The sequence below is a fragment of the Alligator sinensis genome, unplaced genomic scaffold (genome assembly GCF_000455745.1).
Source record: "Alligator sinensis unplaced genomic scaffold, ASM45574v1 scaffold17_1, whole genome shotgun sequence".
NCBI lineage: Eukaryota > Metazoa > Chordata > Crocodylia > Alligatoridae > Alligator > Alligator sinensis.
The window spans coordinates 956,057-968,769 of record NW_005842491.1 but is presented as its reverse complement, the minus strand read 5'-3'; the positions used below and the strand labels follow the sequence as shown (position 1 = coordinate 968,769).

The following is a 12,713-nucleotide window of genomic DNA, read 5'->3' as shown; positions in this document are numbered from 1 at the left end:
TTCCCTTCCTGTTTTGTCTTTGTCCAGTTAGATTGTAAACTTTCTGGGGCAGGGCCCATCTAACTGCTTGTACAGCACCTAACAACTGGGGTCTGATTTTGGTTAGGGTCTCTAGATGCTACAGCAATACAAATAATAAAACAAGGAGAACATACACCCCCTGCAATAAAAGCAAACACCTGGTTCTATGGTGTAATGGTTAGCACTCTGGACTTTGAATCCAGTGGTCTGAGTTCAAAGCTCAGTAGAACCTACTTTCATTAGGGCTTTAAACCAGGTCTGTTGGGGGATACAGATGCAGACAACAGTGAGAACCTATCATCAACAAACCACGAGCCATGTGCTGGAAAAGCCCCCATAAGTACTAAGGGGCCTGATAGGTATCAGGACAGGGAGACACCAAGGATACCTATGGGGGGGGGCGCTCAAATGTCTCTACACTAATGCTAGGAGCATGGGGGACAAGCAGGAGGAATGCACACTCCTGCTTGCAAACAAGAACTTTGATTTAGTTGGGCTAACTGAAACTTAGTAGGACCTCACTCATGATCGGGCGGTAAGCATTGAGGGCTATAGGCTGTACAGATGAGATAGAGTAGGCAGAAAAGGGGGAGGTGTTGCTCTCTATGTGAAGGAGCAATATACATCTTCCATAATCAAAATGGGATCAGAGGAAGGGCAAATAGAGGTATTGTGGGTCAGAATGCAAGGGAATCAGGGGGAAAGGGACTTGGTAATGGGGTCTACTACAGGCCACTACACCAGGAGGAGGAGTTGGACCTGGAGTTCTCCAGACAGCTCTCAGAGGCCGTGTGGTCAAGGGACATTGTTGTCATGGGTGACCTAAACTACCTGGGCATCTGCTGGGAGCAGCAGTCAGCTAGATCCAGCCATTCATGTAGGTTCTTAACCTGCATACAGGACCTTCACCTTACACAGGAGGCATACAGTCCCACTAGGGGAAACGCCTTGCTGGACTTGGTCCGAGCTGCAGGGGATGATTTGGTGGGGGATCTACTGACACAAGGTAACCTAGGGGACAGTGACCATCACTTGATTGAATTCACTGTGTGACGTAGGGTGGGAAAGATAACCAGTAGGGCAGAAGTGCTAGACTTCAGAACGGCTAACTTCAGTGTGCTTAGGAGATTAGGTAGTGAGGCACTGAAGAACAAGAGCATTGGTGAAATATGAGTCCAGGAAGGGTGGTGAAGGAGACAATCCTGTTGTGCAAGAAAGGGGGCAAAGGGGCCAAGAAACCCTCTTGGCTGAACAGCGAAGTCCAAGAAAGCCTAGGGGCAAAAAAAGAAGCATACAGGCTGTGGAAGCAGGGGGTAGCTACCAAGGTGGAGTATACCAACTTGGTACACCCTTACAAGGAGGCAGTCAGAAAGGCCAAAGCAGAAATGGAACTTAGGCTGGCAACAAAAATGAAAGACACCAAAATGTCCTTCTTCAGGTACATAGGGAGCAAAAAGAAGGTGCAGGGTAGCATAGACCCCTACAACACAAACTAGGGCAATTAGTGACAGATGGGGGGAGGGGGGGCAAAGCTGAGCTCTTCAATGAGGTTTTTTCCCTCTGTATTCCTGAACTCAGATCAGGACAAATCTCCCAGTGGGATCATAGACAGGCATAAAGGGGAAACCAACCCACCAACTGTTAGCACTGACTTAGTGAAGAGATACTTGGAGGGGCTGGATGTGTTCAAGTCAGCCAGTGTAATAGCAGAGCCATTGGCACAGCTGTTTGAGCACTCTTGGTGCTCAGGTCAGGTCCCAGAAGACTGGAAAAGGGCCAATGTGGTCCCTATTTTCAAGAAGGGGAGGAAGAAGGATTAGATAACTATAAACTAGATAGTCTCACCTCTATCCTCAGGAAAATCTTTGAAAAAATTATTAAGGATCACATTTGTGGGAGTCCAGCAGGAAAAGCAATGCTAAAGGGCAACCAGCATAGATTCATAGTAGGCAGATCCTGCCTGACTAACCTTGTTTCTTTTTATGACAAGGTCACAAAATGCTTAGACACAGGAATTGAGGTGGATGCCATCTACTTGGATTTTAAGAAGACCTTTGATTCAGTATCTCATCATATTCTCATAGATAAACTGAACGACTGTGATGTAGATGATGACACGGTCAGGTGGGTGACAAATTGGCTTAGGGGTCACACTCAGAGAGTGGTGGTGGACGGGTCGGTATCGACCTGGAAAGATGTGGGCAGTGGAGTCCCACAAGGCTTGGTCCTTGGATCGGGGCTGTTCAATGTCTTCATCAGTGACTTGGATGAGGGCGTGGAAAGCTCTCTGTCCAAATTTGAAGATGATACCAAATTATGGAGTACAGTTAACACACCAGAGGGTAGGGAGTGAATCCAGGTGGATCTGGACAGGTTGGAAAAGTGGGTGGAACAGAACAGGATGCAGTTCAATAAGGACAAATGCAAGGTGCTGCACCTAGGGAGGAGGAACCACCAGCTTACAGGATGGGGGAGGACTTTCTCAGCAGCAGAAAGGGATCTTGGAGTCACTGTTGATTCCAAGATGAATGTGAGTCATCAGTGTGACAAAGTGATCACTAAAGCTAACCACACTTTATCATGCATTAGCAGGTGGATGACGAACAGGTCCAAGGAGGTGATACTTTCCCTTTATGTGGCATTGGTCAAGCTGCAGTTGGAGTACTGCATCCAGTTTTGGGTGCCGCACTTCAAGAGGGATGTGGACAACCTCGAGAGGGTCCAGAGGAGGGCCACTTGTATGGTTAGGGGTGTGCAGGCAAAGCCCTATCAGGAGAGATTGAGGGCCCTGGATCTCTTCAGCCTACACAAGAGAAGGCTGAGAGGTGATCTTGTGATCTCCTACAAATTCATCAGGGGGAGCAGCAAGGAATAGGAGATACTCTGTTTACCAGGGCACCCCTTGGAGTAACTAGGAACAATGGCCACAAACTTACGGAGAGCAGATTTAGGTTAGACATCAGGAAGAACTTCTTTACGGTAAGGGTTGCCAACATCAGGATGGGTTTCCAAGAGAGGTGGTGCTCTCCCTTACCTTGGGGGTCTTTGAGAGGCTTGACAGGTACCTGGCTGGGGTCATCTGACCCCAGCGCTCTTTCCTGCCCAGGGTAGGGGGTCGGACTCAATGATCTCCTAAGGTCCCTTCCTACCCAAACGTCTATGAATCTATGAATCTTTCCCTCTGCTTTACAGACTCATTGCAGCAAGGTCCCAGTACCACCTTGGCCCCACACTACAAACTGCTATCTTGTCAGATTTCACAAGAGACTGAAAACTAATTAGTATTTGGATGGCAGTGATCCAGAGTGCAGCGGGAATGGTACACGCAGGAGCCAGGCATCCCAACTTACCCAATCCCTTCCATGTTGTCACACGTCAGTTTTAAGGCTTTTTAACTCTTAATGGCAAGGAGATCTAAAGAGGCATTTGGAGGGAGGGGCAGGTGGGCTACCCCTAAAACGCAGTTACTGGATTTATAGGGGGAGAGCGGGGGACACTTATTGGATAGTTCCCACAAAGAGCCAGCTGTCTACATCCTATGGGCAGATATGAGCCTGAGTGTTTAATAGCTGAATGCAAACTCCTCTGATGTATGGAAGCCTCTGTGTAGTTACTGAAGCTGAAGAATGAAGCTGAGGACAAGGGAACAACATGCAACCACACAACACTCCTGGGATAGTTTTCCAAGCAAAGGTTAGTTCTTTAGGGTAGCATCAGCAGCTATGTCCATGTCAGATAAGATTGTGATGCTTGCCTTTGGTAGCAATTTAGCTTAGATACTACAGTGACTGGCACTATACATGCTCTAGACAGAGGGTGCATCTACACATGTATTAATGCGCCATTGTTACTGCACAATAAGTTTAGCACCTATAATCACAGGTACTAACTCAGTGTGCAGTAACTGGCACTACTGTGCTATAGTGCCAGCGCATGGTCTTTTTGTGACACTAATGCACAGTAGACTAATTCTACTGTGCATTACTGCATTAGCACAGCTTTTGCCATGATGTGCTAATGCGCAGCAGAATTAGTCTACTGCGCATTTAGTGTCTCATGTAAACGAGCCCAGACTGGCATAAGTATGCTGCTATATTGGGTTGGACAGGCCTGTATTGTGGGGCCAGGCTGTGCAGGCAGTGACTTGATGAACCCAGTGTTAAAATGTGCCTCGCATAATAAATTGCCATAATCCAACCCTGCACACCAACCCAGCTGTTGAGCTATTTTTACACCTATTTTTGCCAAAGTGACCCATCTGTGCATCAGGTACCAATGCTAACAAACCTGCTGGGAGCCTGACAAACTGGCCTTCTGCCAGCCTTTGCAATACTCTTTCTACAGCAGGCTCCAAGCACACTTGAGCTGGTTCCTTCAGCTACCTCAGTCTTTCAAATTCCACGTCGTCCACCAGGAAATCCCGCGTTTCCACCAGCTTGTGTATCTGCTGTACCAGCTCTTCCTCCTTCTGCTTCTCCTCGTTAGACTTCTCTGTTTCTGTAGCAGGAAGAACACAACACACTCTGTCCTAATGCTAGAAAAAGTATCAAAGCACACGATTTTAACTGTGCTGCAGGCTAAGCTGACTTCCCAGACAATGTCTTGTATGAAACAAGGGGAGGAAGAGAGTTTTTATATCTGTATTTGGGCACTGAAGTGGCAACATTTCCCAAATACCCCCAAGTGGGGGTTGCTTTTAGAAATCTGCAGTTTTAAAAATCAGGCTACTTAGCTGGCTAAGCAGAGATTTGGGTGGATATTTTGAAAGTGCCTCTGACTTGGGAATTACCTTTCACTTAGTAGATTCATAAATATTAAAGCCATAATGCTCCTTTTGAATCATCTAGCCTGATTTCCTGCATAACACGGATCATGGAACCTTACTGAACTTTCCAAACGGGATCCTTAGCTTTCCAAACTGCCAAAGGGACCTGAATGCCTAGTTCCTATCCGAATTAAGAAGGATCAGGGACAAGCATCTCCTCCAAAATGCTTTGAAATTCTCTGGCTAAATCTTTACGTGAACTCCATGGGGTGTCGTTGCCATCAGAATCCTGAGCACTTTCTGTCATCGCTTACCTCTATGCAATAGGCTGATATAAAGTCTAGATATCTGTTAAATCTCCCTTAAAACATATGGCATATAAAATAGGCAGTACCGTGTGAATAATATGAACATGATGCTAGTATTAAAGATAAATGGAGGGCTAGATAATTTAAAGATTGAATTTTGCTATATGCAGCTGCAGTTTGTAAGACAATCTCAAGTGTTCAAGCAACCAGTTTCAAAATTGATCCAGCACAGACTGGATTCCCATTACCTGTCCTCCTTGGGCTATATAACTATGCAGTGGTGTGGACCTAACTTGTAGGTTGAATCTCAGCAACATTTAAAGTGGGTATTGATTTTTAGTTTAAAGCCTTTTATATAGCGAGATCTGAGGTGTTGCTATTAGGATCCAAATAGGAAGGACTTCTTATCATTTTACAGTGTTAGACATATGCTCAGGACACAGAAGGTTGTCCTATTGCATCTTATTGTTGGGTGAGCACAGGTCAGTCATATCCAACTTTAGATCCAAGGGTAAACTATGCACATTTATGCCTGGAATGAACATTTGTGGAGTCTTCAATTCAACACGTCTCTGCTTATGAAAGATGGTTTTGTGGTTATGGCACTAGCTTATGACTTGTGAGGCCTCTGATTGGGTTGCTGCTCCACCACAGACTTTGTGTTACTTTGGGCAAGTTACAGATTATTCTGCATCGATGGCTACCAGCATCCAAGCTAGCTCAGATATTTCTACACTGTAGTCAGTGGTACAGACATACCCAGCAGTCTCTCTGTGCCTCAGTTCTTCATCCCTATAATAGAGCTGATTTCCCTACCTCTCAGCAGTGTTGTGAAGATAAATACTTTAAGTTAATTCCAGGTACTCAGGCACTGTGATAGTGGAAGCCATATAAATATCTTGGATGTTGGCTCATTTAAGCAGCAGTCAACTAACTTGAGTTAAAAACTTTAGTGTGGACGCAGCCACTGTTAAATTTTGCAACTTTGTCCTAGTTTTCACCTTTGATAGTTCCAGATTTTATCTTGTCCTTGCTATGCCTTTCTGTAGTAAACATATTCTGATCTGGTGAAATTTCGAGCCCTAGGCATGCACCAACATATTTGGATTATTTTCTAAACAAAAATTCCCATTAGAAGTTCATTGGGAAACCCAGAAAATCACTGTTTTTGCTGAGATTTCTAGTACATCATGATTTGAGCAAGATCCAAGCTGCTGGTTGCTCAACTGAACTTTTGTTGTTCAGCTCATCACTTAGTATTAGCACATCTAGAAACAAGGGACACAGTCAAAAACCTCTAAAAGTAATTGGTGGTCTGAACCATTAAGTTCAAAAGGATTTGGAACATGGTCCAAAAGGTTTGCAACATACTTGGGCCTTACCTGGCAGTGCAATGAGTTTCTGAAGCTCCTTTTTCAGCCGACTGATTTCTTTACAAAGCTGAATGTCATCCATCCTATAGAGGCAAATAATACCTTATGAAAGGACTGATAGAGGCAAAGTATAAAAACCAAACAAACCAAATCCTGAATTTAATGTATATTCTTCACATGGAGTGGAACGTCCACCTCTGCCAGAGAATAGCAACTCACTTTATTTTACCCATTTTTGAGAGCTTTTGTTAGTATTAATTGGTCAGCATAGATGGTTGTTGGCAAAACAAGTTTCATTGCTCTAGGGACAATGAAACTTTATTAAAATCTTGCATACTCTCTCTCCACAATAGCAGTTGTGCTTACCATCAAAGCACCCATCTCCTCAAACAAAAAATCCAAAAACCGTGTATAAAATCATGTTGCTTTTTTCTCCCCTAGTACTCCACAATTGTTTAGATCTCTTCACACCTGACTACTTTTAATAAACCAAATGATCACTACGTGGTGTCAAAAATGGCAAATGAGAAAGAACTTGAAAGAATGTGAGACCCAAACTGAAGTAGTTAGAAACTGAAAGACAGGCTATGAACAGACATTATCCGTGTTGTGTGAGAAAATGTTTTGTTTGGGGACAAAGCACAAATGGTCAGATGCTGTTGCTTGTCAAAGAATAAAACCCCAAATAGATTTGTGGATTAGGAGACACTACTGCAAAGGATGTCTGAGTGGTTGCCCCATACTGCTGCAGGACAAACAGGCCAATCAGTTCAAGCATACAACAATGCACTGTTTCAGCCCCATTCTTTGTCCCCTTTGAACTATGTGCAGCCACGCTAGCCCTGATTGCAGAACTCTACTACCCAGTGGTGTCAGGACCCTGGCGGACCCCTATCTATTATATGCCCTGCATGGTGACTTAGCCATTTCATGCTCATTGTCCACCTGAGATCAGCTTTGGAGTCTCCATCCACTGAACTAACCTGAAACACCCCAATCAACAAGGACTTCCATCCACTTAACTGTCTGGCTGTCAGGAAGGTCATCAGATCCATCCAAGGCAAGTTTGGACCTCCATACCCCCACACCGCCATCCAGCCTCCCTCCACCATGGGCCTGTGATCTGAGAGCAGCATCATAGTTTCATAGTTGGTAGGGTTGGAAGGGACCTGAGCAGATAATCAAGTCCGACCCACTGGCATGGCAGGAAAGAGTACTGGGGTCAAACGACCCTGGCGAGGTGTTCATCCAGCCTTCTCTTAAAGGTCCCCAGGGTAGGAGCCAGCACCGCTTCTCTTAGAAGTTGGTTCCAGATCCTAGCTGCCCTGACAGTGAATGAAAAAGTATGGCAACACCTGGAACAGGGAGGGGGTAGTGGATCTCATCACTATCTGGGGTGAGATTGAAAACCAGTGGGTGCTCTGGTAGAGCCAAAAAAAACAAGGTGAATTGCAAAGGAAGCAGCAGCCCAAGGACTGTGACTGGACCCAGGGATGGTCCAAAGCAAGGTACTGAGGCAGCAATTCATGAGGACATAGGATAACAACCACATGTTGGGTGCATGCAGGATCATGTATGCTCCCCATGAGAAACTGTCTTGAATCTTCACAGTTAAGCACAGTCATAGCCACAAAACTGCAGAGGACATAGAGGCCTGCATCACCCAGGAGAATGATGAGGACTTCTCGACTGAGGCTGAAGTTGTGCAGCCACATATCAGCAGAGCAATTTAGGTGATAAGCCAGATTATAGACTCCCAGGCCATCCTGCTGAGCCACATGGGCTCACTGGCCATCCTGCCAAACAGACCCAGGCTCAGACAATGAAGGCCTGGAGTTTCCCGTCCTCCTCCCATGTTCAGCATCTCAGCAAGTTCTCTCCCAATAGGGGCCAAGTGCTCCAAAAGACCCAGCCCATGACAGGTCAAACCTTCCTCCCAGGGATGCTAAGTGGCAGCCAGATGTACTGGCTGGGTAAGGAGAAGTCAGGCTACAGGGAGGTGGTGGGTGAGGAGCTCAAGCTCTCTGGAACCTCAATGGCCAGTGGGTGGTTGAACTGTGGTCCCCTTCCCCCGAACCCCACAGAATTGCAGTTTGTGTTTGCACTCAGACTGCATGGCTGCATTTAAGGATTGCTCTGCTATGTCCCCCTCTGCCCTCCCTGCCTCATGTGAGGGTGGTGTACTACTACATACCAGTTTAGGCAAAGTGGATAATTAATGGAACTAGTGTTGTTTTTTTGAAGGCAGGTCAATAACAGGCACCAAACTGTCGTCATGTTGTGGGTCACACTGCAGTTAGCCAGCGACTGACACATTTAAGGTAATTGCTCACCTAACACCTCCTCCAGGTGTGCAGTAAGTGTCGAAGGCAGCATGGCCCCAAACACTGTTCTTCATTTGGAAAGTTTTGTTATAACTGGTAAGAGGAACCATTTTGCCAAGTGTTACAGATCCCAAGCACAAAAACCTCAAGTACATACAGTTAAGCATATAGTGGAGGTGAAGTCTTTTTGTAGATATGGTGGAATTGAGCAAAACCAATAAGAAAGACTGAATGTTGCCAGTGAAAGGGAGGTGCATTGCTAGTATGCAATGCAAAAGTAGAGAACCTAGGAAGGTGACACCATTTCTGGCAGCTTGTGAGAAACTCAATCTAGTTAACAGTGTGTTTGCAGTACAAGACACAAAATCCATGCCTCTTGATGATCCTGTTGGCTGTCATGGCCCAAATGTGGACAGTTTTCTTAGGATGAAATCATAACAAAACATAAGCATTGCCATTTACTGGGTCAGACCATAGGTCTATGTTGCCCAATCACACAGTGGCAGACAGTTGATGCTGAAAGGGGGAAATAACCTGTTATGACCAGAGTTTTTTTCCATTGTTCCTTTCTCACTTGCAGCCTCCCACATTTAAGGTATAGGAAGTTCTCATTCAGAAGCTATATTCCTAACTTACTATCTTGAAAACTGACCATTTATACTTACTCTTTGCTTTCTATCTTTAAGCCAATTGTTACAGAATTGTTAACTGTTGTTTAAACCAACTGTTATAGAACATAAGTAGCAACTGTTTTCTTATGGGAAGAAATGGTCCTAAAGAGAAATACAAATACTATCATTCAGAAAGAAGAAATCAGCCCCTGTAGCCTATAGCTAAAGAACTTTGTACAGAAGCACAGCTGCCAAAACTAAGTGAAGGAAGTATCAGCTGTAGTAGTCGCTATTCCTAGGTGCGTTACAATGACCAATCTTATGTAAGTTCACTTGACCCACAACTGGAATAAAACTTAAAAGTACCAACACATGCTCCCACATGGCCACCTTAATCCACAGTCTTTCCTACAGGGTTAGCATGTTCCTTTACCACAAATGCAAAGTTAGTCATATAGGCTAAGTACAGACAGTCAAAAAGCCCGAGGCTGAACTGACTCCGTTTTCACAGGTTAGTCTAAGCTGCATAGACTGAACCAATAAGCAAGTGAACAAACATTTGCTTTTGATTCTGGAAATGCAGCCACATACCTGCAGTGCTCCAGGCCAGAAGCTGGGGGAGGGTGCTAGAGCATGCCTCTCTGCTTGGTTGGAGCAGACAGCTTGGGCCACAGCTAGCCTGTCCACTTCGGGGAGACAGTGAGAAGGGGAGGTTATGGGGGAGGTTCAAAGCATCCTGGGATGCTGGAGGACTGCAAGTTAACTTGACTCTGGAGGGGAACTGGGACAGAAGTTCAATAAACCGATTTAACCTAAATCAGTTAAGTCTGTTACTACATCTATCCAAGTGTATCTTAAATCGGTTTCAGTCATTTTGAAAGTAGTTTACGTGCACTGAACTTCTGTTGTGTTACAGATCTGAGCTGCTTCTGATCACTTACACTGGTTTATATGTAACTTCTGTCCCTGGCCATAGAATCAAGGCATTATCACAAGCCTTCAATTCTATACATGGACTATTGTCAACCTACCTTACCACTGAGAACAGAAGGAGAGCCAGATCATCAAAAGCAAGATCTTCACATGCCTCAGAGAGTCTGATACTTTGTCAGTCTGATGGTTTTTATTGAACCTGGTGATCACTACAACTCCCTTGATATCAGTGGGGCTACTCACATTAGCAAAGGTTATCCACAAACACATACCACTTCTGCAAGCCAGGGACTGCACCAATAGCAGCATAATTAGGGGTATCTCTAGGTGTCTAACAAGCCAGATTCTCTATCGAAGGCAGATCAAGTCAGAATCTTACAGTCTTTTCAGCTGTTCCCTCATCCCAATATACGATGTCAGTTATCTCCCTGGCATTTTAAATACTCACAGCTGTAGGCTATGCTTTTTACTTTGGTTTCCAGCTTTTTCATTCAAAATCACCCACGTTTCACTGAAACAGCACTTACATCTTTAGTTCTGTGCAGCCCAAGAGCCAAACAATTAGATCTATCACTTGCAATTTAAATGTTTTCTCACGTATCTTTGTATCAGATTCTCCTTTAGAAGCTCCTAGAGCAAAGATCTCAGCCAGACCTCTACCATCTGCTTAGATATCCTAAAAGTCTTCACTGCTGTTTGGTAGGGCTGTGTGAAGCTTTGGGTGGTGATTCTATTTGGAGGAGATTCAGCCCGATTCGGTGGCCGAATCTCCAAATCCGAATTGAATCAAGGGACAATTAAAAGGTCCGAATAGATTCAAAGCTCTCTGAATCTTCAGAAAAGATTCGGAGAGCTTCGAATAGATTTGGACAGTCCCTGGTGGCTGCAGCTGGACTCCGAGCTTGTAAGGAGGGGCGGAGGAGGGGGAGCTAGAGGGGGTGGTGCCGGGCAGCGGGCGATCCCTGCTGCCCCCCACTGCCCCATGCTGCATGGGGGGCTCTGCCACGAGCCCCTCAACCCCCCTTGCTCTCCCAGCCCTCCCCATGGCTGCCCTGCCCAGCCCCCTGCCCTGCCCAGCAGGATTGCCCCCCACCAGCAGGAGCAGTGAGTCTGGGGGTTTTCCTCATTTTTTTTTCTTAGAGGGCCGGAGCTGGGCTGGGCTGGGCAGCCATGGGTGGTCTGGGACAGTGGGGGGAGGGGGAGAGGGGCTCATGCAGAGCCCCCCATGCAGCATGGGGCAGTGGGGGCAGCGGGGATTGCCCCCCGTCTGGCAGCACCCATTGAGCACCGGGGCTTTTTTTTTCCAAGTGCCAGGAGCTGGGGCGGATGGGGCAGCCATTGCCGGGCTGGGAGAACAGGGGGTGGGGATGGGCCTGGGTGATTCGGAGATTTGGAGATTCAGCCAAATTGATTCGGGTCAGTGATCTGAATCACCCAATCAAATCACCGTGCCCCGAATCGGCCAAATCTGAATTCAAAGCGAATACTAGCCGCTTTGCACAGGCCTACTGTTTGATGTGAGTTTCAGATGCGATACTACAGAAGAACGTATATTTTGCGGCCAACTGAATCATCCTCCGTGTGCTGTGAAATGCACAGCCACCATGAGGGAACACCCACAGGGTGCACCCTACATTAAAGCAGCTACTCTGGTTACATATGGGGTTTTGCTTCTGTTATGTCTCCCACATGAACGGAAACACACCTGTATTTCTCAAGCAACATTATTCTAATTGCATATTAAGGAAAACAACAAAGAAAAAAATTTAAAAGCATGTGACAGAAAGGGAGCACAGAAACTCATCCCAAATTTCTATATCTGAAGTGAAATACAAAGGCTAGATGCCGCACAGCTGCCCTGCAACAGAAGTGTCTGCTATCAAAGGTTTTTTCCTTTGTTTATGTATCTGCCGCTTAAGTTTTTAATATGCTTACAATATGTTTTGCACCCTTTTATAAGGGTGGGACCCAGATATCTCCCCCACTGGCACCCCCGAGGGCCCGCTGGGTGGCACACCCAGGCCTAGGGTTAATGAGGACCTTGTCAATGAACTTCTGGAGGGACTAGATGTATTTAAATCCGCAGGTCCTGATGGTCTGCACCCCAGAGTGCTGAAGAAACTAGCAGGGGTCATTGCGGGACCTCTGACACAGCTCTACGAGCACTCATGGCACTCGGGCGATGTGCCGGAAGACTGGAAAAGGGCCAATGTGGTCCCCATCTTCAAAAAAGGGAAGAAGGAGGACCCAGGAAACTATAGGCCCAGGAGTCTTACCTTGGTCCTGGGGAAGCTTTTCGAAAGAATTATCCTGGCACATGTCCAGGAAGGGCCAGCAGGGGAGGTTATGCTCAGGGGCAACCAGCATGGGTTCATTAG

At 46.0% G+C, this 12,713-nt stretch overlaps 1 protein-coding gene and 1 non-coding gene across 3 annotated transcripts in view; one reads left to right on the top strand and one right to left on the bottom strand.

Annotated features, from left to right (window-relative positions):
* LOC112551522 (uncharacterized protein C16orf45-like) overlaps positions 1–12,713 on the bottom strand; it is a 96,117-nt gene that overhangs the window by 48,429 nt on the left and 34,975 nt on the right. For both annotated transcript variants that reach the window (XR_003095811.1, XM_025212906.1), the window contains exons 2-3: positions 6,477–6,550; positions 4,403–4,518 (exon numbers count right to left, since the gene is read on the bottom strand). Coding sequence is in view for 1 of the 2 variants with exons in the window: in XM_025212906.1 (XP_025068691.1) it covers positions 4,403–4,518; positions 6,477–6,550 (190 nt within the window). In the remaining variant the exon portion in view is untranslated. The remainder of the gene's footprint in view (positions 1–4,402; positions 4,519–6,476; positions 6,551–12,713) is intronic.
* On the top strand, positions 182–253 carry TRNAQ-UUG. The gene has a single exon. It is a non-coding gene; the product is annotated as a tRNA-Gln (tRNA).